This window comes from Gastrolobium bilobum, unplaced genomic scaffold, assembly GCF_033153095.1.
Source record: "Gastrolobium bilobum isolate Gb01-03AN ecotype WA unplaced genomic scaffold, APGP_CSIRO_Gbil_v1 utg1608, whole genome shotgun sequence".
NCBI lineage: Eukaryota > Viridiplantae > Streptophyta > Magnoliopsida > Fabales > Fabaceae > Gastrolobium > Gastrolobium bilobum.
The window spans coordinates 352,439-378,792 of record NW_026898739.1 but is presented as its reverse complement, the minus strand read 5'-3'; the positions used below and the strand labels follow the sequence as shown (position 1 = coordinate 378,792).

At 31.7% G+C, this 26,354-nt stretch overlaps 2 protein-coding genes and 1 non-coding gene across 5 annotated transcripts; all 3 read left to right on the top strand.

Moving 5' to 3' along the window:
• The first annotated feature begins 9,650 nt into the window (after window positions 1-9,650).
• Window positions 9,651-12,403, top strand: LOC133283740 (autophagy-related protein 8C-like). 3 transcript variants are annotated; one of them, XM_061480650.1, is made up of 6 exons: window positions 9,651-9,790; window positions 9,946-9,992; window positions 10,584-10,639; window positions 10,729-10,781; window positions 11,924-12,042; window positions 12,159-12,403. In XM_061480650.1, exons 2-6 carry the CDS (start codon window positions 9,956-9,958, stop codon window positions 12,254-12,256), a joined length of 363 nt encoding a protein of 120 aa, XP_061336634.1. In that variant the 5' UTR covers window positions 9,651-9,790; window positions 9,946-9,955; the 3' UTR covers window positions 12,257-12,403. The 3 variants fall into 3 exon arrangements, with proteins under 3 accessions (XP_061336634.1, XP_061336633.1, XP_061336635.1); XM_061480649.1 differs by having other exon boundaries at window positions 9,895-9,992; XM_061480651.1 differs by having other exon boundaries at window positions 9,662-9,790; window positions 9,917-9,992.
• Window positions 12,404-13,950: 1,547 nt separating this feature from the next.
• TRNAN-GUU (transfer RNA asparagine (anticodon GUU)) lies at window positions 13,951-14,024 on the top strand. The gene has a single exon. It is a non-coding gene; the product is annotated as a tRNA-Asn (tRNA).
• Window positions 14,025-14,561: 537 nt separating this feature from the next.
• LOC133283739 (2-alkenal reductase (NADP(+)-dependent)-like) lies at window positions 14,562-20,558 on the top strand. Its single transcript, XM_061480648.1, has 6 exons — window positions 14,562-14,838; window positions 14,971-15,154; window positions 15,982-16,148; window positions 19,634-19,716; window positions 19,926-20,052; window positions 20,180-20,558. The coding sequence occupies exons 1-6, from the start codon at window positions 14,584-14,586 to the stop codon at window positions 20,432-20,434; spliced, it is 1,071 nt and encodes a 356-aa protein (XP_061336632.1). The 5' UTR covers window positions 14,562-14,583; the 3' UTR covers window positions 20,435-20,558.
• The last annotated feature ends 5,796 nt before the right edge of the window (window positions 20,559-26,354 follow it).

Below are 26,354 nucleotides of genomic sequence, written 5' to 3'. Positions count from 1 at the left end.
TTTTTAGATGTTAATTACTTTTATTTATTTTAGGAAGTTTTATTATTTTTAGAATTTTAGATTTTTGAATTTTAAATCAATTTATAATTAGTCTATAAAAGGGTGCTTATGACCCTTATTCTAGGAGTTAAATTTTGTTATTTGAGAATATAGAATTTGAGAACCAGAGGGTTACTCATTTGTGAAATCCTAACTTTCTGTTTAGCCACTTTTCTATGCGCTTTCGGCATCAAATATTTTATATATGTGATGAAGTTGATATTTGATTCAATTATTATGAAGTTATATATTTAATTAGATTACTATATTTGAGTTATATAAATTGTGTTTTTGATTAGGATTACCGGCTTTGCTGACTGTTTGTGTTTGTGACTGTTTTGCTGCAATGATCCTAATGGGGAGCATATTTTTAGTGATGCAGGTTGCAAAAGATGGGGCTAGCAGTGGGCAGTGAGGATAATGACTCAGAGAATTTCCAGCTAGTTCTAAATTTTATTTATAAAACAAAGTCTCTGATTTTATTTTAATATTTATGAATGTAATAGAGTAAGCCTTGCACTTGTCCATGTATAGGTGCGGCGGTAACATTTCTCCAAATTAGTTTTAGATTAGTTTCCGCAATATTTCTATGATCATAAATAAATAAAACGTGAATTGTGGCAATTTCTTTATTATAATAATGTTTCATAAATTGTTAGAAATTTGGGGGTGTTATAAAATTGTATCAGAGCCCTTGGATTTGCTTGGGTTTGCTTTTGATACTAACTCAAAGGATCAAAGATCTCAGAGTTAAACAAATAAATAAGTACAAAAAAATTAGGAAATAAAATAATAAGACATAAAATAAAATAAAATAAAGTCGTGAGAGTTGAGTAGTTAAAAGGGTTTCTTTTAACTTTAATATGTGCTTTAGTTTTGAAGTTTTCTCGTGTTAATTATGTGCTTGCATAGTCTTATATGTTCTCTTTTATAATTCATTTTGTTGTAAAACAATAAGTAGATTTCTTTAAAGATTTTTAGAGTTGTCCTTGACTTTTTTGTGTGGTAAAATATGACCAAATTGTTGACAGATTATACAGGGCGATCAATTGTTTCAAAATCATAATACATGATCTCATCAAAAGCATTTCCTTTTCTTCACAAAGGTACACAACTAAATCGTGCATGATTGTCTATAAAGGCTTAACAATAAACAACAAAGTATTCTTAAAATTATATTTTGGGACGTATTTTCGCAATAAATTGGTTATGTGTTATGGACCTGACATAAAGGCCCACATACTAGAAGACCGAAAAAGGAAAACAACTAAGAGGAAATTAAGAAAAGATTCTTTAATTGATAATAATCATAGTGTGACAACAATGGATCAAGCAATGGACACCCAAAAAGCCACCAAAAGGTCAAAATTTCACTACACACAAGTAAACTCTATAAATAAGAGGTCAATTTTATATGTATGTCACTTACTATCTCTATTTGTTGTCATTGTGTGCGCGCACACATACACATACTCCATGTCCTTGCTATGCCGCTATCAATTGTGCACAATGATTTGCTTACCGTTGAAGGTACCTCCTCCATAGATATCTAAGACAGCACAAAAATTCAAAATAAACTCATTAGTCTTTGACTATACATCTCTATTCACTAGATAAACCATTATGCATAATTATTTTTACCATGTATATATTTTCTGGTGTATGATCTGTAGGCGCAATTGGATCTGTGAAAGCGTTTAGACCGTTGCTGTTGGGATGCAACGGATCATCATCGTTTTTCATATTTACCTCTTGACGCGTAGATCTACATAGAGCCATCTCATGTATCCCTTCACGAACTGGTCTCCACTGTGTCACAGCACGAACTCACGAACTGATCTTCTTTGCATCACAGCATGATCAGACCTCACATGTTTATGGTAAATCTTACAGACTATCCTCAAGGGAGAAATGGAAAGGGAAGTGTGTGGACACTTTTTCAGATATAAGCTTACATCTTTAGTTGATTAACCTAGGAGACTGATGACTTAAGTGGTATTATTTATATGGGTACTAAGAAATCCTATCCCTAAGCACTTGGACTCTTCTTATACTCTTAACCCAATTAGGCTTAACTAAAAGAGCACAAATCCATCATGATCTCCTTGTAGTATATTGTTTTTGGCCATATCATTTCCTGTATTTATATTTCACGCCAAAACCAACTTTTTAGTAGTGGTGTGCATGGGTAAAATTGAACTAATTTTTTTGAATAACTGAACCGAACTGGTTTAAACCAATTCCGTTCAAAGAACCGATTTTTTTTTACCCCAAACCGGTTTAGTTCAAAAACCTGTTCAGGTTGAACCTATTATGAACTAGAACCAATTCTGAACTAATTTGAATTGCATAATTCTTAAGTCTTTTTATTTGATATATCATAAAAGTTGGTTGAAGATCATTACACCATTTATAACAGGGTGCAGTAATACCAAAAAGCATGAAGTTCTATTGTACTAAAGATCAATGATATTTATTAATGACTTTCCTTAAAGACATACCTTCTTATATATGTTGAAAAGAAAAATACATAAGAGAAAAAAATTAAAGAAAAAAATTAATAAAGATAAAGATAAAAGAAGGCACTAAATAAATAAATAAATAAATAAAATAGAGAGAAAAAAGAGAAAAAGAAAATTCGATTTATGAACTACTTTTTAAAACAAGTTCGGTTCATAATCTGGTTTCTAAAAACCAGGTTAGTTCTTGAACTGATTTCTGAAAATCAGTTATTTCAAGTGCAGTTCAATTTAGTTTTTTGGTTCTTTTACACATTCCTACTTTTTAGGAGTGTAGAGACTAAAATAATGCTTTATTTGGCTGACAACAATGGTGAAGTGAGGGAGGGATTAGAATGAATGGTGCTTTAAGTCAATACAAGTCTTTAATTTTGATTTTTTTTATATTAGTAATGATTGCTCCTTTTAAATTTATGTTAGTCCCAAATGAACTTTTGAGGGGCTGGATTGAGTTATTTATACTTCATGAATTTAAATCAATGTCAATATTTCAATAATAATTCAGATGAATAAATAAAATAGCAAGGAGATAACAAAAATAATTACGAGAAAAAACTCCAAAAGAATTAAAAAAAAAATCATGACCCCAACCTAGATAGGTATCTAATTGGGAGACAAATTCACTATTGTAAGCCACATTCAATTCAAAGTACAAGAATATAACCCATTTTAACCTTATACCAGAATTTACATAAACTTACCTCTAAATTTAGGCAGCCTAATTTATCTTAGTAAATTGCGCCTCAATTGTCAAACCCTTTATTTTTTTTTTTGCTAAACTCTCTTTCAGCTTAACTCTAAGCAAAAAAATAAAATCCCAATTATCACTAGATAATTGATCCCCTATTGCCTACTCGGCAATAGCTAAAACAAAGAACAAAAGAAAAGTTACTTACACACTTCTAATCAATAAGCAAAAAAGTACAGAGTTGCCCTAAATGGTGGACTCAATAAATTTGGTAATGCCTTGGTTCTCAAATTATTTTGAATGTGCCTTAAGAAGAAATACTCATAACATTTTCATTGCACTTTTTCTCTTGAATGCTTACCTACACCTTGAAGAAAGACTCAAAATAAAAATCTCTAAATTTTTGCCCTAAATTTGGTTCTCAATATCATCATGATTTTTAAAAAAACTTGCCAACATTTATTTTTAAAAATAGAATGAAAATTTTCAAATTAACTTTCTAAAAAATTAACTTTCCAAAATTAAATTAAATAAAATCAAATCTATGAAGAGAAATTTAATATCGAATTAACTTTTTTCTTTTTCAAATTAAAAATCAAATCTTAAAAATCTATTTAGATTAAAAATAAAACTTTTAAATCTTCATTTCTTAGTTTTCAAAAATATAAAATAATGTAACCTAAAGCATGATCAGGGTTCACCTCATCCAACCATTACACGAAGTCTAAGATTTTATCTTGCAACTTTGGTCTTCACGATTTAATGACAATTGTGTTGCATTCACTTCTTCATAATTCATCACAAATTAAATCTTGCAACAAACTATTTGATAGTTTGGCTTCACTTATTTGTTATTATCAAAACTAGACTAGATGTAGGACCCAACAATTTATATAAATTTTTAGTTATGAACATTATCTTTATTTTTTATTATATAAGTAGTTATAACTTATGAGGAATCCTATACTTAAAATTTTGCTACTTTTGTAAAAATTTATAACTCCATTGTTGGCTGAATTTTTTTCCTTGTTGCTTGTTGTAAAGAATCTTTTTGGTCCAAAAACCTAAGTTTTTAAGTAATGGATCTTCAATGATTTTATATTATTTCTATCTAACACACTCCTCATCCAAGAGCCCTTTGAGTTTAAAGCATGAATAATCCAATTTTTCTATTCTATGACTTAATTAACTAGAAAGTGGGGTGGTGATGATCAATTTCATGACGCACCCAAAAGCTAAGTTGTTAGGTGAGATTACATTAATAATTTTTATATTTTTTTAACAAGCCCCTTCACACAAGAGTCCATTGGGCTTATAGGGTAAATAACGTATCAGACTCAACCTACCAGTGCTAAGAAGCTTCATAATATTTATTCATAATATTTATTTATTTTTATTAATAGAATGAAGATGATGAAAATTGAACTCTCGACCGGCCACATAAGCTCTAATACTATATATAAAGAACTATTTTAACATAAAAATTTAAATTTTTTAGTGATAAACTTTCAATAATTTTATATTAGAACTTATGCCTTTTCTCTCTTTGTGCAGCAAAAGAAAAAGTCAGACGAACAAGGGACTTTGGCAGCGGAGGTCTTGAAAAAATGGCAAAGATGTAGTCTAACCTTACCTTTTTATTAAGCAAGTGAGGCTAACTTTTCTCTTTATCTAAAACCCTCTATAGACCTGACATTTTTGTTTACAAAAAATATTTTGTTATTATTATAATACATCAATATCAATATCATCAACATCAACAACACCTTTATCCCAAATTAATTGGGGTCGGTGGTCATCACATAAAAATATAGCTATTTTTTACGGCCGGTTCGCAACACCTGACGCCAACCCTCCTCCTTTATCCTGGCTTGGGACAGGCCATGCATGCAAGCATACATGGGCAGAGTTTTTGTTATTATTATAATATTAAATTTTAATTTTAATTTTGTAATGTTATACATTTATTAACCTATATAAAAGTTTAGACCAGTTAATATTAAAAGAACTTACATCCATTAACTAATTTAAAGGTAGACTTATTATCAGAAGGGATATGAATCAATTAGTAAGGAGTTGTTTCGGCTTAATCAATGAAATTGAATTTGAGTCTCTAGGAATGCAATTATGTTAAAAAATAATAAGGAAAACTTTACTTTTCATATAATCCTACTTGTCTCGAATCAGATTAATCAAATAACTAATAAATTGATGGATAATATACAACATGATAAACAATATTATTTTATTTAAAATAAGTTATTATGTCGTGTTAAGTTTTTAAAAGGATTAAAATTATATTTGACTTAGTTTTTTCTAACTTAAAAGTTAGTAAAAAGTTAAAACTAAAAATACGAATTTATAATAAAACTATTTGACGATCACATAATTTTTTATCTTTGAAACTCAAATTATCAATAAATTGTTTCATAAAATAATTTATATAAACTTTAACTTTAATTAAAATTATCAAAAATTTATATAATTACAAATGTCTATAGTGCCAAAGAAGTTTTGTATAAACATAAATATAACTAAAAATTAAAAAAATTCTGAAAAACATAACAAATACTTTTTTAATATATTTAAAAATAAATATAAAAATATTTATTAATATGTCAATATATGATTATATATTTATAAATATACTAATTTTGTATTTATTAAAAATTTGTCTATATAAACAAAAAAATTTAAATTTTTTAACATACTAATGTATTAAAAAATAAATATTTTTAATAACTTGAGCATGAGGCCTACGATCTTTGTTTTGTGAACCGGGAGGTTGTGCTCCCTTTTCAAAAATAGGAGAAAAAAAAAAATTGAGAGAGAATTTAAAAGAAAAATAAGTATATAAATGAAAGAAAATATTTTCTGTTTTAGTAAAAGACCACCAAATTCATCGTGGTGCGGGGCCATATTAAAAAAATCCGAGGCCTACATGAGTTGCATTTGACTGGGAAAGACGATTATATGAATGGTTTACCCAAAAAAAAAAAATTATAAAATGAGTGATATGTGTATTTCTTTTAAATAAGCTAAAAGCTAAACCCTGGAAGCTCCAATTGGGAACTTTTCATAAAATTATTTTAATGTTTTTTTTCCCATTAAAAAAAGCTGTTATTTTGTTTTAAGCTTGGGTTCTTTTGTTTTAGGAGACGAAAAGTTGAAAAATAGTTAAGCCAAATGAAGTTATATTAAATAAATGTGTCAGCGTCAAGAGATTTTAAACTTGTGAAACAGTTAGGGATGTATAAAATAACAAAAAAATCGAACCGAACCATGAATCGAACCGAACCGCCCCTTAAAATAATTGATTTTTAAAAATCAGTTCATGAACCGAACCGGTTTTTAGAATCAGTTCAAGATCCGAACCGATTTTTAAACCAGTTTAAGAACCGAACCATTTTGAACCTAACCGAACCGAACCGAACCGTTTTCAAACCGAACCAAATTGATTTTTATAATGTTAGTTTTTAAAATTTTAATTTTTTTTCTTTTCAAAAGAGGGTCGACCCGAACCGGTTCCGAACCGAATCACTTTCGAACCGAACCAGTTTTGAACTGAACAGAACCAAACCTCTTAAACCAATTTGGTTCAATTTTTCAAAAAAATCGGTTCAGTTCGACCCATGCACAACCCTAAAAACAGCTCGTCTATTTCATAAAAAACTTGTCTCAACCTAGTTCAATTCCGTTCCCCATCCTCAATCAAATAATTATAACGGTAGTTGATATATAAGAAATTGAATTAATGTCGTATTTAGGAGTTTTTCTCCTCTCTTTTTTTTGTTTTTCAAGGTTGAGCCCATCCACCCCCTTCCCCACAACCACACACACACACAATTTCGAGTTGTTTCAGGTACAACCCACTCTCCTTTCACCAAACATTCGATCAATTTCCCATCCTCCAACAAAGAAATAAAACCCACTTATCCTTGTGAATATGGGTGATAAACGAGCTACAGTCTTTCAGAGGCCTTTGGCTCGGCTCGTGAAGGCTCATGCTTATATGCTTAATATTGATTGTTGGAATTAAGTTTAGACTTGTATAAAAGCTCGTTTAGTAAAAAAGACCTCAGGCTCCAATTCAAAAACTCATTTATTAATTTTTATTTGTATTTATATTTTTTATACTATTTATAATAGTCCTCTCTCTCCTCTCAATGCATTTCACTCCTATTTTATTAGTTAAACATACTTTTTGAATGATTTTGTTCTAGATTATGTTGTTTCGATATACATTGAATTTATGAATATTTATGAAATTACTAGTGTTGTTGATTGTATATTCTGTTTGGATAAATTTTTATTCTCTTATTTTTTTCTAACAGGCTAACAGGTGAAATTAGGCTTTTATTTTTTGTAAATAAGGCAGGCCACAGGCCGATAATTATATTTGTAACAGGTAACAGGCTTGGTAAGGCCGACACATTTAATCACAGACTTAACCTTTTAAGACCAAAGTTCGGTTCGGCTCGGCCCGTTAACACCCATACTTGTGGAATACAGTTTATGTTTAAGAGTTTAACTTTAGTTGAGTACAAAAATAGTTCATAGTCAAGAAGAAACTGGACTAAAGCAACCAATGAAGGAAATTGCGTAAAAAGATAAAACACTGAAAAAATGGAAAAGCAATTATTGCCATTTTTGTTCTGGAATTATTCTCTTCAGAAGAAGGTTGTGACTCGTAAAACTTCCTGCAGGTATAGCCAAAACAAACTTCGAAGGAGACGTAAATGATTATTCTGTGATACATATGGACAAGGAACATTGAAATGATCAAGCATATTTAACATAGCTTTTTAATTTAAAAAAAAATGCAATTTCACGTTTAACACAAATATAAGAATAACAAGTCTTATATTAAATTTTAACCATTGATTTGCTTGCACTTAATGGATAATATGTCTAATAAATCAGAGCTGTTAGATATAAATAAAATTAACGATCAAAATTAAAAATATAACTTATATTGGTATAAAATAATTCTGACCCATTGTTAATATAATGTTAAATCCCTCAATCATATATTATAAACATTATTAAAAGCAACAACGAACCGAAGAGGAGGAACTTCGATTTTTTTTATTTATATATAAATTGATATTTTTAATGATTATAGACTATTAATGTTAATAATTAACCTCTCTTTCAAAAACACTTGTAATAGTTATCCCTTCTTATTAATTTTAATAACACTTACTTTGATATTTTATTTTCGCTTGATCCTAAAAAGTCGGAGGTCTGCCACTTATTAAAAGAATGTAATTGTTCAGATAAGGGTTATTACGAGAGTCAAGCTCTTTTTGGGTGAGGGAAAATGATAGGAAAGATAAACTATTTGATTCCCACATCTTAAAGCATCGTCTTAAAATGTAGGAGGTAGAGGTACAGATCCATACGCAAATACAAAACTTTATTGGATCAGTTGAGTAAACTTTTTTATTAATGTAAAAAATCTTGTATATTATTGATATTACAATTAAATTTCAATGTTGCTGTTACATGTATTTGGAATTCTTTTATATATATTTTTTTAAAAATTGTTTATGATTGGTATTCAAATTTTGGTTAGTTGAAAAAACTCGATCACAAAAACATTTTATATCGGTGTAAATTATATTTGTAATCTTAATCGTTGATTTTATTTATATTTAATGATTTTAATTTATTAGAATATAAATTGTTAGATACAAGTAAATCAATAATTAAAATTTGATATAAGACTTATTATTCTTATGTCGGTCTTGCATAGTGGGTAGATAATTGAGTTTCTTAAGTATGTTGATAGAGGTTTGATCTCTAGTCGTGTGTAGGAAGAAGACTTTGTTGGAAGAGGTTTACTAGATGTGATCTCCCGCCTCTAGTCTTCAACTATCAGTAATGTTGTTAAAATTGAGTTTTTACGTAGAAATGTAAGGGAATGATAGAAACGTAAATCGAAGAAACGAGATAAAACATAAAATTTTTACTACTTAAGGTCAAGAAATAAAATTATATATATATATATATATTTATATTTGTATATATAACAAATATCACATAAGTCATTACTCAAAATTCAATAAACAACTTTATATTAATATAACTATGACCCAATAATATGATGTAGTAAGAATAAGAAGTAGTAAGTATAATCTCCGTTATAATATGATGTGACAAATAATAAACATTTTAGGAAAATGTGAGTGTCATGTTACATGACACATCTTATGTCATACCATAGACACAAAAATGTAGGATCCACACCTTAATTTTATTTTTTCTTTATTTTTATTTTTAATGGGATCCACACCTTTTTGTGCCTATTACATGACACAAGATGTGTCATGTAACATGACACTCACATTTCCCAACATTTTAACTATAATCTGTTGGCAAAAGTTTTAAGAAACGGTGTTGTTTAACTTGGCCTTTCCCTGTTTCCCAATTCTCAATTACAGGGCAAGTGTCCCAGCGTAAAGAACACGGAACAAAAGAAACGTTTTCCTTTGCTTTCCTTTCTTCTCTCTTTGTCTTCGCTCTTCTTTCCACCACTTTGGTAAGCAATCTCTTATTTTCCTTTTGTCACTTTCAAATTTCTTTCCGTTTTTCGTTTTCTGAATCTAATTCGTTTCGTTGTTTGATCATCGTTGCCCCTCGCAGCAAACCCTAACTTCCTAATTAGGACTTTTTCTCCCCTGTTTTCTGCTGCAGAATTATTGCCATGGCTAAGAGTTCATTCAAGATGGAACACCCTCTTGGTTGGTTTCTCCCATTTTTCTTCTATTTTTTTTTCCTGTTTCTCCAATTTTCCTTTTGTTGGTTTGCTTTGAATAGTATATTTTATAACGCCAATTACTTGATTTTATGCTTCGGATTATTGGGTAATGGTCAAGGGCTTTTGAATTTTGTGGTATCAGAGAAATGTCAAGACACCTTTTTTGTTTTATTTTTGTTGTAATTTTGGGATATAAAAAGGATACGAAGTTCTGTTCATTTAAGTGGTAATTTCTTGTGCCTTTTTATTTTTTATTAAAAAAAAATCTCTCCATTTACCTTAGTGTAAATAATGATGACCTAAGGAATATAGCTTAAAAATTACTCTCTCTTTTTTTTTTTGGTTGGCTGATCAAATGTGTTACTTCCTGTGAATGGGGGTTAGTTGTTGATACGTGAGTTATAACTTAAAACAATGTTTTCTTTTTTAACAGTTGATCTGATTTGTTTATTACATTGTTAAAAAGTATCCGCTAAAGCTAAACATCATGCCTTACTGCACATAAACTCGTACTTTTGTATCTGTTACTAACAAATTATGTTCTCTTATTTGTATAACAAACTTTATGTGGCAGAAAGGAGGCAGGCTGAAGCAGCTCGCATAAGAGAAAAGTATCCTGATAGAATTCCAGTAAGATCCCCCCTCTTCTCCCTGTTGTGTGTGTATATCATGATAATCTTGCTTATTGATTATTAATTTGGTTGATCTTTTGGGTGTAGGTAATTGTTGAAAGGGCTGAGAAGAGTGATGTTCCTGATATTGATAAGAAAAAGTCAGTTTCTTCTATTTTTCCTACATAGAAATCGTGAATATTGGCTTAGTTTATGAACTCTGATTTTCTTCTCAAGAATTAGTATCTGTTTCGATAATTACTTTCTTCATTAAGTTTATCATGCTTTACCTGGTTGAAATTTTGATGTGAGTTACGTTTTTTCATTGAAGTTTGAAAACATTGACTCTTATTTTGACTTGGACTTGAGCCATTGTGGTCATATTATTGTTGGGGTTGGGATGGAATGTATTTGGAGACTGCTAAATTTTAATTGCTTTTCCATTTGTGGCGTCTAACTGAATCGTTCCTGAACTTGCAAACCTTATGGCTTCTACTTCTATCTGGTTGAATTGAGGATAAAAGTTAGATGGACAAACTGTTGAATAATTTTTATTTTTTAACATGGTAAACTGAGGCAGAAGCCTTGTGTTCTTTTTTTTTTTTTGGTTAATTACGTTAAAGAATATAACAAAACCCAATTATAAAACAAATTCGAAAAAATACTAAGCTGATTATATTGGTAGATGCTTTTTATTGTTCTATTAATGTGAAATCCCACTTATAGGTTTCATCACTGGAAGATGTAAAAACTATCTAATTTGATTAACAGTGAAAGAGGGATTTTTTTTTAGGATTTTGGTTTAGGCTTCAGTGATAACAATTGAAGGTAATGTTGAAAATATGGATTGAAGTTACGTATACATGCAGTCTTTGTTCTGATTGGATTTACATATGCTTATTATTTATTGTTCTCCAACAGCCTTTTTCTTTAGTACAACAGCCTTCATTATTAAATATAGGAGGTTGGATGACTTTCCCTTGCCCTGTTCACACCCCCTCCCAAAATTAAAGAAAAATTGATTTTGGAAAATGCTTTTTGAATGTGGAGAAAATAAGTAGCAAAAGTGGCTGTGGAACATGGTTCTTTAGTGGATATGGGCATATTTAATATGGTCTATGCTTTCATTTGCCTGTGACAACAGTAATTTTAGATGCATGAAATTATTATTCTACTTAGAATGCGGACAAGCTTCTGAATGTTCTATTTATTATCAATTGCTGATACTACTCTCCTCCACTCATGTGTTTATTTTTTTCCCCTCTTTATTTATGATATATGTTATTGTTTGGATGAAATGTAGGTATCTGGTTCCTGCTGATCTAACCGTTGGCCAGTTCGTGTATGTGGTGCGAAAGAGAATCAAACTGAGTCCTGAGAAGGCCATCTTCATTTTTGTCAAGAACATTTTACCGCCTACAGGTAATATATATGTATTATTATTACTGTTGTTTTTATTATTATTATTATTTGCTTTATAGTGGTTAACTTCGTATCTAATTTTTGTGAATTGAGTTGTGGATTTTCTGTTCATGCAGCGGCTATGATGTCTGCAATATATGAGGAAAATAAGGATGAAGATGGATTCCTGTATATGACTTACAGCGGGGAGAACACATTTGGGATATTGGTGTGAAATATTCACAAACGGCAACCATGTGAATAGAACTTAAAAATAACCTTTGTGAAGTAATCAACTTAGCTGTAAATTCTTTAATTCTGTCGTTTGAACAATCTCTCGGTTAAAGTTAATCCTTATGATTGGTGCAAATTGCCTTGTGTCTATCTAAATTGCCTTATGTTGTCTATATGTGCTTTTAGTTTTACTGCGTCGCTTCATGTGGGTCATATGTTGCCAATATGTACTTTATTTATTCAACAATTGACATTTATAAAAATTCCTTTAAAAATTAGTATACTTTTTAATTTAGTAAAATAACTTCACATTTAAAAAAATAATAATTAAATTAACTCAACTCTACTTTTGTTTAACTTTAGAATGGAGTGGCAGTACTATGAAACTTAACGAATGTGCTTTTCAACGCTCCAGGTTCCATTGGTCATTTTCCGAACATAATCAAGAAAGTTTGTTATTCTAAAAAAAATTGATTCATTGGCCAAACTCAAAATTTGGCTACCACTATGTTCTAATGAAGCTTAATGTTGCAGAAGGGCCTAAAAATCACAATGGCATCTAAGTAGCAAGCATGCTATTTTAAACTGGAATTGACCATATAACTTTATGGAAAACATTTTGTAGCAATGTTGAAAAAATCAGATCGGTCGGGTTGATTCGAAAATCGGTAAATTGATTATATGATCAGTCTGACTTTTATCTTGAATCAGTCCAGTAATAGAATCGGTGCGATCCGGTCGATTTTTTTGAGAAAATTGATGACCCGACACAATTCATAAAAAAAAATCATAAACGATATTTTTTTAAATTCACTGATGACTTGTTATCTTTTGAAATATTTGTGTGATTTATGGTTCATTGACTTACATATGTTATCTACCTACAACGTTAATATTATCTTGGTTATGCACTATGCAAGAAATTTTGATCTAATTTATAGGCATAGAGATGTCGTCTACTAAACCTGAAGCATCAGTGTCACAAGTAGGGGTGTAAATGGGCTAGGCCGGCCCACAGGGGCCTATGACTTAGCCTATATTAGGCCATGTTTGGCCTATTATAAATAGTAAAATAGAATAGGCATAGGCTTTTAAGAAAACCTATTTAGAAAACAGGCCATAGACTTTTTTTTTGTATTTGTCAGGCCTATAAGCCTACATGCCGGCCTATATCATATTATTTATTTAAGATATAATAATAAAATTATTATTTTAATAATTTTGAATAATAAAATAATATTATTTTAGTTATTATTTTAATTGTTGAATATTTAATAGGCTTAAACAGGCTAACAAACCTAGGCCAATCTTTTAATTTTAAATATAGGTCAGGCCAGACTTGTGATTTGGGGCCTGCACAGGCTAATAGGCCAGGCCATACCCAATGTTTTTTTGCACAGGCCTGACATATTTAAGCCAAAGCCTAGCCTATTTACATCCCTAGTCACAAGTATTTTTTTTTTTTTTATCTTTTATTGAACAATGATATGTGATTTATTATATTTTCATATTAAAATTGGTATTATTTTTCTTACATGTATTTGAGTATAAATTATAGACTTGCATATACTTATTGAGTCATGCGATTGATTAGTGACTCATTACTTCAACCAGGTCAATGGCTGGGTTGGACAAATTGGTTTGTACAAATACATTAAATGTTGAATAAAATATTTATTAATGAAGGTATCAGTTGCTGGAATAGCTCAGTTGGCTAGAGCGTGTGGCTGTTAACCACAAGGTCGGAGGTTCAAGCCCTCCTTCTAGCGTATGAAAAATATAATTCTATTTTTTTGACTAGGCCTTCTTTTGAAAAAAAAATTGGTGAATAGCTTAAGGTAGTGTTTGGTTCGGGAAATTTTTTTTTTTACTAGGAAAATGTAATTGATAGGAAAATAGTTGGAGAGTGAGTTTGGTAGGAAAATGTAAAAAAAGTTGTTTGGTTGACCGAAATATTACCAGAGAAATTTATTTAAATATGCAAAATCTACGTTCGGGAAAAACTTTGCACCTGTTTTCTCACTTCCCTAGTTATCTCAAAATATCACATCTCAAGTGGTATTCTGTAACAGTGAATTTCATCCAAAAATCAACACAAAATTCATTTTTCCATCTATCCTATTTGCCTAGTATTTTTTGAAAAAATCTGAACCAAACGTGATATTTTTCAATATTTATAACCATATGTCAATCAACCATTGGCGCAGAGGTAGAAAAATATCTGTTTTATGCTTTTAATTTAACAAAAACCCTTTATAAAAGAAGTGTACTCATATGTGAATCAAATCATTGCAGTTGAATGAAGTAGTAGCACTAAAACTAGAAACCATGGCAGGCGTAGTTGAAGATAACAAGTGGGTGGTTGAAAGCAGAGAATGGTACTTAGCTGCATATTCCCCCGAGGGTGTTCCAACCTCTGATCATCTCAAACTCCGAACGGTGACTCTCTCATTGGCCTCTGATTCAATCCCTGAAGGACATGTTGCCCTTGAGACTCTCTTTCTCTCCGTTGACCCATACCTTCGTACCATGCTCACTGGCACCCTCGACGGCCTTTTCATTCAACAATATCAGCTTAATCAGGTATATTTATTTATTCTACATACTTATATTTATGTACTAATCACAACAGTGGCACAAGTAATTATGTTTTATACTCATGCCTAACTTTTTTTTTTTTTTTAATTTATTTTTATTATATGGGAATATTTGCAGGTGATTACAGCATTTGCAGTTGGAAGGGTAATACGATCAAAAGACAGTAAATATACAGAGGGGGATCTTGTTTTGGTTCCATCTGCTCCTGTAGCTGAGTATTGTACCGTACCCGCTTCTCAGATACCTAGAAAAATTGATGCAGCAAGTGGGATTTCATTGCCAGATTATCTAAGTTCTTTAGGTTGGTTTTCTATGCTTATTTTTTGTCTTTAATAAATATATATATATATATATATATATATATATATATATGAAGTAAGATATTCTAACAATCAATTAGTGTTATTATTAATATTACTATCAATCAATTTCACCGTTAGATTGATTATGTAGATCCAACAGTTATATTTATTTTTATCTTTGTATAATTTTGATTCCATATATTTAATGTGAAAACATTAAATATGAAAAATCATAACCTTACAAAGGTAAAAATAAATATAAAGTATTAAATACGGGGAATCATAACCATACAAAAATGTAAATAAATATAACAGTTGGATTAATATAATCGGTTTAACGGTAAAATTAATTGGTAGTAACATCGATAGTAACATTAATTAATTGTTACAATATCCTTTATATATATATATATAGGGTTATGTTTATCTCATTTTATATGAGATAAACAACTCTCCTACACATACAAAAAGAGGTTGTGTCTCACCACTCTTTTTCTCTCTCCTCTTACCTGTGGGTTCCACTTATACTTTTATTTCTATAACATGAGATAGTTTTTTTTCTTATAACATAAAAAAATATATCCCATATATATATACACACTTCTCCTGTTAGTGCAATGGAAATTGTTTTCTGCTAAGACAAATAATAGTGTGCTTCACCGTTTTTTATAAAAAATAAAATAAAAATTAGACTCATTTTTCTATGTGAGAAGTAGCATGAGATTAACTTCTGCTCCACAGTAATATGAGATTGTTTAGTGGATAACAAATGTAACCATGTAAATTATATATGTGATACATGTTGTGGTGGGTTGTTGTAATACAGGAGTACCAGGGTTTGCAGCATGGGTTGGGATAGAGGTTCTGGGAGACCCAAAGCCTGGCTCAAATGTGTTCATATCTGCTGCGTCCGGAGCGGTTGGTATGAGTGCTGGCCAGTTAGCTAAGATCCGTGGTTGTAGGGTCATCGGAAGTACTGGCTCAGATGAGAAGGTATCTTTTCAATACTTTTATTTAATGGCTAACACACATTATTTATTTGTTCACATTGCACGTTGAAAGCATGTGAGTCTATGTCAACTGGCAACGTGCAGTTTGCGGACAAAAACAGCTCTTAGTTCTTAATAAATAACAAATAAATAATGGGAAAAATACTCTCATATTGCATGAGAAGATATTTTTTATATTATGACCCTTCAATTTGTGTGTAAAGTTTTTTTTTTTTTTTAATAAATGTAAGACTCATCAAATTGAATCACATCATGAGAAGAGTTTTTTCATATGACATGAGAAAATTAAAATCCATAAATAAATGCACAAGTCTTTGAGATATTTTGTTCTTTGTTTATTGGCAATGTTATTTACACAAATTATTTTTTTGACATATCAACATTTTTTTTCTTCTCTTTACTCCCTTTTCATTGTTGGCCCTACATGCACTGTATTTGTAGAAAGAAATTCTCTCATGTTAAAATTTAGATATAGGTTATTCTATTTATTTTTATTTTGTCTACCTTTGCCTACTCCTCTCAACATAGTTAGATTATAATCTCCTTCAACGGAGGAGATTCGCGAGAAAAGATAAGTCCTTTTATATCTTTCTTCCCCCTCAGTGTCTTCCATCCTTTTTCTCTATTGACGAAGACAATGACAGAGAAGCACATAGGATCAAAATTCCTTGTGAGTTTGAATTGATTTTTTGTTCACTCTATTTTTACGACTCTTGTAAAATAGTTTTGTTGAACGTGGTTGATGTCCAAGATGCCAATAGTATGACAGTGATTCGAATACCAAATCCTTAGCTTTCTCTCTCTTCAATGACGCTTCAGCAACTAAAATTGTACGAACGTTAGTACGCTTCAGCAATAGTATGACTTAGAAAGGGTCAAATAAATTTTTGTTGGAAATAATTCTTGCATTTTGTTGACAAACAAAGATTTATTTCAGAAGTTCTAGTAACAAACATAAAACCTTGTTGCGAGTTTTAATTCATCATCTGTCTTTCGTCGATAGAGAAAGGGCAGGAGAGAGAAAGGGTGCGAGACAGTAAGGAAAAAGAAAGGGATAAAAAAATTTATTTTATCTCGTAAATCTCCACCGTTATATGAGATTATAATCTAATGGTGTTGAGAGGGGTAGACAAATGTAGGTAAAATAAGGATATGTAGAATACCCTATCCCTAAAATTTAATATAATCATTTATTAAAAAATTGGTATAATATGGTAATGTGATATTTTTAAATTTATCAATTTCTTCATTAATGATAATTGAACCACACCTATTTATTACATGTGAAGAAAAAGATAAATACAAAAATTTCACATTATGTGAAATTTTAATATGAGAAAATGTAGTTCAGTATCTCTTTAATGTGAAAATATTCATACTACTTTTTTTTTCTTCTACCACTCCATTACCATTCTAATAACCGTTGTATTAGAGAAAACGTTAAATGAAGAGATAGGAAAGAAAAATAACTTTTGAATCCAATGATAACGAGAGTGGTAGTAAGATGATGGTAGTAGAAAAAGTGATAGTATGAATATCTTACCTCTTGTTTTAAAAATTTAAGATAGCTCATGTTATAAACTTTTTTTTTTGTTCTTATTATTTTTTAGGGAAAAATATTTGTCCTTTTAAAGGATATAACTTTGTGTCATTTTAGATCCTAACCGTTAATTCTCGTCATCAACGGTTAGGATTTATATCCTCTAAAAGGACAAATATTTTTCCTTATTTCTTATCATATATTGTTCGGTTAACTTCATTTAAATAATCAAATATTTAAATTAATTAATTAAATCAATCAAAACATAACTGAATTTTTTTATTAATTAAACCAAAACATAACTGAATTTTTTTATTAATTAAACCAATCAAAACATATTGTTTAAAATCCTTATATATATATATATATATATATATATATATATATATATATATATATATAGGGATCTTTTGACTCAGTGTAACTTAGAAGTCTTATTGTTCATCTCAGCCGTTGATTTTCATCAATTTAACGGTTATAGTTCATTGAGTTATATTAATTAATTAATTCATTTTAAATAAATGATAGTAGTTAGATTGACCGAAATCAACAATTAAAATTAGGAGCAAGATTTTTAAGTCTTACACCAAAGTCGGAAGATCTCTTCCTATATATATATATATATATATATGAAGGCCATTATTAATTGTTCTCTTCTCCAATTATAGTAAATGAATAATGTTTCTCATGTTATAGGAGATAAAATTATTTCTTACGTAAACATAAAAGTGTATAAGATCCATGTGGGGACCATGTAAAGAGATGAGAGAAAAAAAAAATATGGATTTTACACTTTTTTATGTATGGATAGGAGATATATTATATCGTGTAACATGAGAAGTATTAATCTCTTATATCAATTGAAAGAGTTTTTGTCATTTTTATTTTCCGGTAAATGTAAACTTGAAACAAATTATTGATACGAAGCCCATCTTCCGAGCCCACACCTAGTTGTCTGGCATGGTCCCGTCTTGGGCTGGAAACAAAATGGAACTTGCAGGATTCCTCTTTTGCTGTCGTAATCAATAGATGTTTCGAGCCCAATTTCATTTTCCATATGGCTCAATGACCAGAAGCAATCAATCGCGGTCAAATTTAAATACGAACATATTGTTCCCTCACACCTTATGTATTTTCAAAGGGAAAAATATGTGTTTTGTTATGTTATTTTAGTAGCTTTATACTATATCTTACATGTAAGAGATATATGTAGTTATAATACGATTTTTTTTCTCTTCTTAGTCATATTATTTGGCGTGGAAAGTGAAAAAAGCAACTTTTCGTATTATAACCATGTCTTACTGGTAAGACATACTGTAAACCTACTAAAAATACACAAGTTGTGTGCTTTAAAAAGACAAATATTAAACCCATTTTCAAAACCCATAAATTAGCATCTCTAGACTTGCACATTCCTTTTTGCAATACACCATGTGCAAACAAATTAACAAGGGCTTAACAATTCTTATCCTATTTATTAATTTTGTATATGATGTGATTTTTATTGATCTAAATGTTGATTTGTAATTATCTATTATCTTAATTGTTTATGCAAAAAAATTTAAAAGTCGTACAACAATAAGAGTATAATTAAATGACTTATTTTAATATATTTCAAAAGTACATATATATTGCATTAAAATTAATGTATACTAATGAAATACTAATTAATTTTGGATTAATATAATATTCTATAAATATAATTTAAATGATAAGAAATTTTGAATCCAACTGTAAATTATGAGATAAAATTATCTACTAAAATTATTTTGCATGGACATGAGCACCCCCAAGATGTAGAGATACAAAACATATTTAGTGGTATATCTATAAAAAAAAAAGACATATAGTATCATTTTTGTCCTCCTCCTTTTACCTTATAGCCTTTCAATTTACTTTTCAACTAGCTTACATGGTTGGTTTCTCAGGTGAAGCTCATTAAAGAGGAATTTGGGTATGATGACGGATTCAACTACAACAAGGAATCAGATTTTAACGCCGCTTTAAGCAAGTAATTTTTTTTTCTTTTTTTCAATTTATCAAATCCTTCCCTCTCAGATTGCTTAAAGCAAGTAATTAGTATACTTCACAAACAGTCATGAGACATAAATTTGCACTAAGAGAGATTGAATTTTTTTTAATCCTTATAACAATATATTTAACTAATTTAATTGTTTGAAATTAGGTAAATTTTCTAATATTACAACTAGAATTTCGCAGGTACTTTCCTGATGGCATTGATGTTTACTTTGACAACGTTGGAGGTAAAATGCTTGAAGCTGTACTTAACCATGTCAACAAGTATGCTAGGATACCACTTTGCGGGATGATATCCCAATATAATAAGGTGAATTGGGGTCATAAAAATATAATAATACACTTCGTTACATAAATGCATCTTAAACATAACGCATGTTTTACTTAAGAATTTATTTTATACGTTTCCAAGTAGTAATCAGTTAATGTTGGTGCAGGTTTGGACTGAAAGAGAAGGTGTCAGGAATCTTCTGAATATGGTGGGCAAGGAGGTGAGGATGGAGGGTTTTATGCTGGCATCGTATTGGCATCGTTTTGGAGATTTTGCTAAAGATATGGAAGGATACATAAAAGAGGGTAAGGTTAAGTCCAAGAATAAAATAAATATTGGAATTGAGAGCTTTTTAGATAGCTTAGGCTCCTTATTCTCTAGCTCTAATATTGGAAAAGTTGTTGTTCAAGTTAAGCCATAGTATCCAACTACAATATGCTTGATCTTGATGTCCTAATATTCAAGCATCAAAAGTTGAAGCCTTCTCCTATATTTCAATCCTTTGTTTTAAACTTGTCTTTGAAGATTTAATATGTAATAATTTTACCCTAATTGTTGTGTTACTTTTCCAATTCCATCACTTGATTAATACATCTGGAGACGCAAAATCTGAGTTGTATTTTAGTTCAATTTAATGAGGTAGTTTAGACACAAAAAATAGTTCAATTTACATGTCATTAACATTCAATATATTATGACTAGTACATTGATGAGTGTTCGTACAAGGAGCTCTGGAAATATTTAAGGATGCCATAGAAAAACATGATTATAATTCTGTAAACTTGTATTTTAGTTTTAAGAGGTGAACAAGAGTATCTGCACCAAAGAGTAGATTATGCTTGGGTGGAAAAAGACAAATAAATATATGCAATTTAAATTTTAAAAATTGAAGCACCTCCAAGGACGTTAGATCATCACTAAATAATGAATAGGCAGATCCCAAAATAAACAGTTAAACTACTCGTAAATATAATATTTTAGTTGGTAGAAAGAGAGTTGAGCAAGCGAAAAGAAAAAGTTTTTGGTTCGATTTTTATATGTTATTTTTGAGAGGGACCAGATCCTCCTCACCTCCATTTTCCTCTTCTTCCCTTCGTTGGATCGCTATCCAATCTTTCTCCTCGCTCTCCGAGTTATTACCTCCACCGTTTAACCTGTTTAGCTTGTATCTGTATGAGACGAACTTCTTACCAGGCACCTCTTGCATGAACACCACTTCCTCAGGGATGATGGTTTTGTTGCCCTCACTAGCTCCAGCTTCCTGCTTCTCCAGCATTTCATCATCCATGGTCTCATCAACCATCGCCTCTCCTTTAGGCTTCGTGCTTCTCTGGATCAGATCTTCCTCCTCTGCCGTGCGCTCACGCGCTCCACGCGCGCCATCGTCCTTCGATTCCATCTCAGACTCTCCTTTCTCTCTCTATCTCTAAATTAGAATTGCATATGTAATTGTTATATATCTTTAACTTTAATCCGCTTCGCACTTCGATTAATTTTATAGCCGGCTCAAAGAATTGAAATATTGAAGGGAGTCAACTCACCTCAAAGAAATAATCAGAGTTAACTAAAAAACAAAACTACTAGTAATAAATACAAAAATTGCTTCGATTACAACTACCATGTCAGTGGTCTTCTGCCCCAAGTGATTTGTACCCCCACAAAAGTACTATTCTTTTACTTTTGTAATATTTAATTCATAACACCCCAACTAATTTAATGGATCATTATTTCTTATATTGTAAGAAATAATTTTATCTCCTATACATATATAAAAATATGTGGAACTCATGTGAAGAGAAGAGAAAAAAAAAAGAAAAATATAAACCTCACATTTTTTTATGTGTAGAAAATAAAATTAGCTCCTACAAGAAACATTAATCCCCTATTTTAAATACTTAAAGAGTAAAGTGCATTTTGGATCTCAACAAAAATTATGGAGCCCATTTTAATTCCTTAAGAAAAAAAAGTCGACTAATATGTGTCTATTAAAAGAACTAATATATGTTATCAAAAAAAAAAAAAAAAGAACTAATATGTGTCTATTTTGAATTTCAAAGAAACCATGAGTCAACTTTTTTTTTCTTTATAAAGAATTAAATTAGACTCCATAATATTTGCTGAGGATCTAAGAAATACTTTACTTATACTTAAATAAGGACGATACTGGAAACCGCCTTAATAAATATATGAAGACTATTTTTTTCTAACTATTTACTACAGTTACTCAAAAATAGTATACAAATATCAAGTCTAATGGTGAGAATAGATCAAGGAATCTATTAAGGAGAAACGGTAGAAGATTTTTTTTTTTACTCGAGATTTCCAAGAATATAATATGAAAGTGATTTTTTCGGGAATATTATCAAAAAATTATTTAGTAGGACAAAATATTTTCGAAATGTTGAGTCAATTTTTTTTTTTTTTTTGTAAACAGAGGAAAGGAAAACAAACTACAGACTAACACTCATAGGAACACCCGAGCCTAGAACATCATCAGCTACTAAGTCTAAACACCCCGCGGGTGCACTAACAAACCAGAGGGTGCTCCAATCAGGGGGATCAACTTGAGATGCCAGCCAATCAGCCACCTGATTCCCTTCTCTATATATATGGCTCAACACCACCTCCCAATGTTTAGAGATTAGTAACCTGATCCTATTTACAAGAGTAAAACAAGGGTGAGAATTAATACAACCTTCTTCCACCAACTGAATTGCCATCAAGGAGTCCCCTTCCAAGATGATCTGCCTAAGACCCTGCTCCCAAGCCCATTCCAAACCTATGATGAAGCCCTACAACTCAGCCATTAAAATCGTACCATTACTCAGCTTCCTGGCAAATCCTCTGATCCAATTACCTAAGTCATCTCTTATGACCCCTCCACATGTCAGTTTAGCACCATTATACTAACAAGAACCATCCGTATTAATTTTGATCCATCTATTAGGAAGGGGTGTCCAGCAAACTAAAATTTCTTTGTAACTCTCCAAAGCCAGACCCGCAGAGGATAAAATATTATTAGCCATCTTAACATTGTTAGCAAAGATAGAAACCTGAGAATAAATCTCCCGGGGGGAGCTGCTCTTGTCATTGAATATCAGGTTGTTCCTATCTTTCCATATAGACCAACAAATAATTCCAAATCTCAGCCTCTAATCAGCATTCTGGTTGCATCTTTTAAGGTTCTTACAGACCCAAAATTCCATATCCTTGCTTAAAAATGAGTTTAATTCACTAGCCTCTATCCAGAGACTCCACAGTTCACGAGCCCAAGGACATCTTCTGAAGATATGATCAGTATTCTCAATCAGAGAGTGGCATCTTGGACAAAAGGCCACCTCTGCCATATGTCTTCTGCATCTCTCTGCGTTAGTAAGTAAGGAATTGCCAAGAAGAAGCCACAGGAAGAATTTGATGCGTTGTGGCCCTTCCCACTTCCACACCAGGCCCCAATCTTTAGAAATAGTTCTCCTTTGGTCCGAGGAAAGGAAATTATAAGCTGAGCTAACTGAAAAGCTCCCAGAACTAGATAAGTTCCAGATTATTTTGTCCTGTCCTCCATTACTTCTAGGAGGGGATATATTAGTAATAGCAGAAATAATCTCATTTGACAGAAAATGATTAAACAAACTCCAATTCCAATCACCATCAACAACACAATCTGCCACCTTCCACTTCATGGCTTCTTCATGAATATTTCCAATGACAATATCTATCAATCTTCCAGCATTTGGGACCCAACTATCCAGCCAAAACTCAGTGTTGGTCCCATCCCCCAAAATTATCCCAGATCCCTCTTGGACACGGTCCTAGACACATTGAATTCCCCTCCAAGTAGTTGAAATATTTCTGCAACTATTAAGTTGAGGAATAGGGTTCACATCCACCTTATACTTACTTCTAAGAACCTTGACCCATAGGTCCTCATTGTTAGATAATAGCCTGAAATCCCAGCTTCATTGAAAAGGCTCTGTTTACCTTTCTTTGATCCCTAAATCCCAATCCCCCTTCTTTCTTAGGTTGGCAAATTTTGCTCCAACTAACCAGATGAGTCTTCCTATGCCCACTAGTAGAGCCCCATATGAAGCTCCTAGTTATCTTTTCAACTTCATTACAGATCCCACTTGGTAGCACTGCTGATTGCATATAATATACTGGCATAGCTTCCAAGACAGCTTTGGCAAGAGTTGATCTTCCAGCTAGAGAAAGAGACGACTGATTCCAGCTGGATAGTCTTCTCTGTACTCTCTCAAGGACATATATGAATGTACTATTCGTAATTCTCTTATGGTGCAAGGGTACCCCAAGGTACTTACCAAGGTCAGAGGTGATCTTAACTCCCAGAGCATCACTGATTTCTCTGGCCCTCCAAAGCTAACATTCTTGGAAAAATACACCTTTATTTTCTCACTGCTCTTCTTCTGGCCAGAAGCCTCAGTGAAGATTTTCAATACTTGTTTAATAACATGGGCTTGTTTTAGACTAGCCTCTGTGCAAAGAATAATGTCATCAGCAAAGAACAGGTGCGAGATAAAGGGAACATCCTTCCTAAGCCTGATGGGTCTCCAAGCCTTAGTTTCAACTGCCACATTTATGAGGTGGGCCATCCTTTCTATGCAAAGAACAAAAAGGTAAGGGGAGATGAGATCCCCTTGCCTTATTCATCTGCCCGGATTTATACTTTTAGTAGAGACTCCATTCCACAATAAATTCATAGAAGTAGTGGAAATACAGCTGTAAATTAATTGAATGATGGATTCAGGGAACCCAATATCTTTCAAAGTCTCCAGAATAAAGGTCCAGCTTAACCGGTCATAAGCCTTCTCCAAATCAACTTTAATCACCATCCACCCTTTACTTCCTTTCTTGGCCCGCATAGAATGAATGATCTATTGGGCTATAATGATATTGTCAGCTCCTTGTCTACCTTTAATAAAGCTACACTGATTTGGAGAAACAATCTTGGGCATCAAATCGCTTAGTCTCTCAGCAATGATCTTTATAACAGTTTTATAGATAACATTGCCTAGAGTAATAGGCCTAAAGTCTATCATATCAGCTGGGCTATCTTTCTTTGGAATCAGGCAAATAAGGGTGCCATTAATGTCTCTCACTTTATCAGGGTTGCTAAAAATCTCATCAATTAACTTACAAACCGAGTCACCAATAATCTCCCATTGGCTTTGAAAAAAATGGCACTTAACCTATCCGGTCCAGGGGCTTTAAACTTACCCATTCTAAAGATAGTCTTTCTAATCTCCTCCTTTCTGGGTCTCCTAGCAAGAACTGATTTCTCTTCATAAGATAAAGGAGGAAAAGCTTCCTGAATGGGAAAGACTCCATCCCTTTCCTACTCAACTTTTAACAACTCCTGGTAGAAGGATACATCCATGTTAACCAGCTCCTCTGTATCTGTAATCCAGATGCCTTGATCATTCTTAAGGGAAACTATTTTGTTATGTCTTCTTCTGGCAACCGTAGAAGAGTGGAAAAATTTAGAATTTTTGTCTCCATACTTCAACCATTGGACCCTGGATCTTTGAAACCAAGTGAGTTCCTCTTTAACAAGGATGGATTGGAGCTCCTTCCAAAGACCTCTCTGTAAGATTTCCAAGTTATGGTCATAAAATCCAGACTTGTAACTTTCCAGCCCTTTCAACCGAGAGTAGATTCTATTTTTCTGCCTGATGTTCTTCCTGAAAACATTCTGGTGCCAGGTGCTAGCTTCCAATTTAAACTTCCTTCTAGCCGCAAGCCACTCCTCATTATTTCCCTAGTTTTTTCTGACCAGGTTGCTAAAATCTTGCTCAGTTAGCCAGGCTGCAAGGAATTTGAAATTCTTGTAGTGCTCATGCGGTCTGGACTTCCCATCATTGTATAGGAGAATAGGCCTGTGGTCCGAATCAAAAAAGGGAAGATGAGAGATAAATCTGTTCGGCCAAGAGATGCTCCATTCCTCATTAGAACAAACCTTATCCATCCTTTCATGAAGTCTTCCACGTTTTCAAGTGAAGTCAGGCCCTTTATAACCCAAATCATTGATGTTACAATTGAACAAACAGTGCTACATCTCTGCTATGCTGTTCCAACACACCTCTTTCCCTCCTATCTTCTCAGAACCATTCTGGATAGAATTGAAATCACCCAATAAAAGCCAGGGAACATCAATCGAGTGACTAATGGAGAGTAATTCATTCCACAGAACCTTCTTCTCAATTCTCCTAGGGCTGGCATAAATAAAAATGACAAGATCCACCTTCATGGAATCCAGATACTGAATTCTAGTGTGAACATATTGATGGTGGGACTTCAGAACCTCGAGCTTCACCTCCTTATCATCT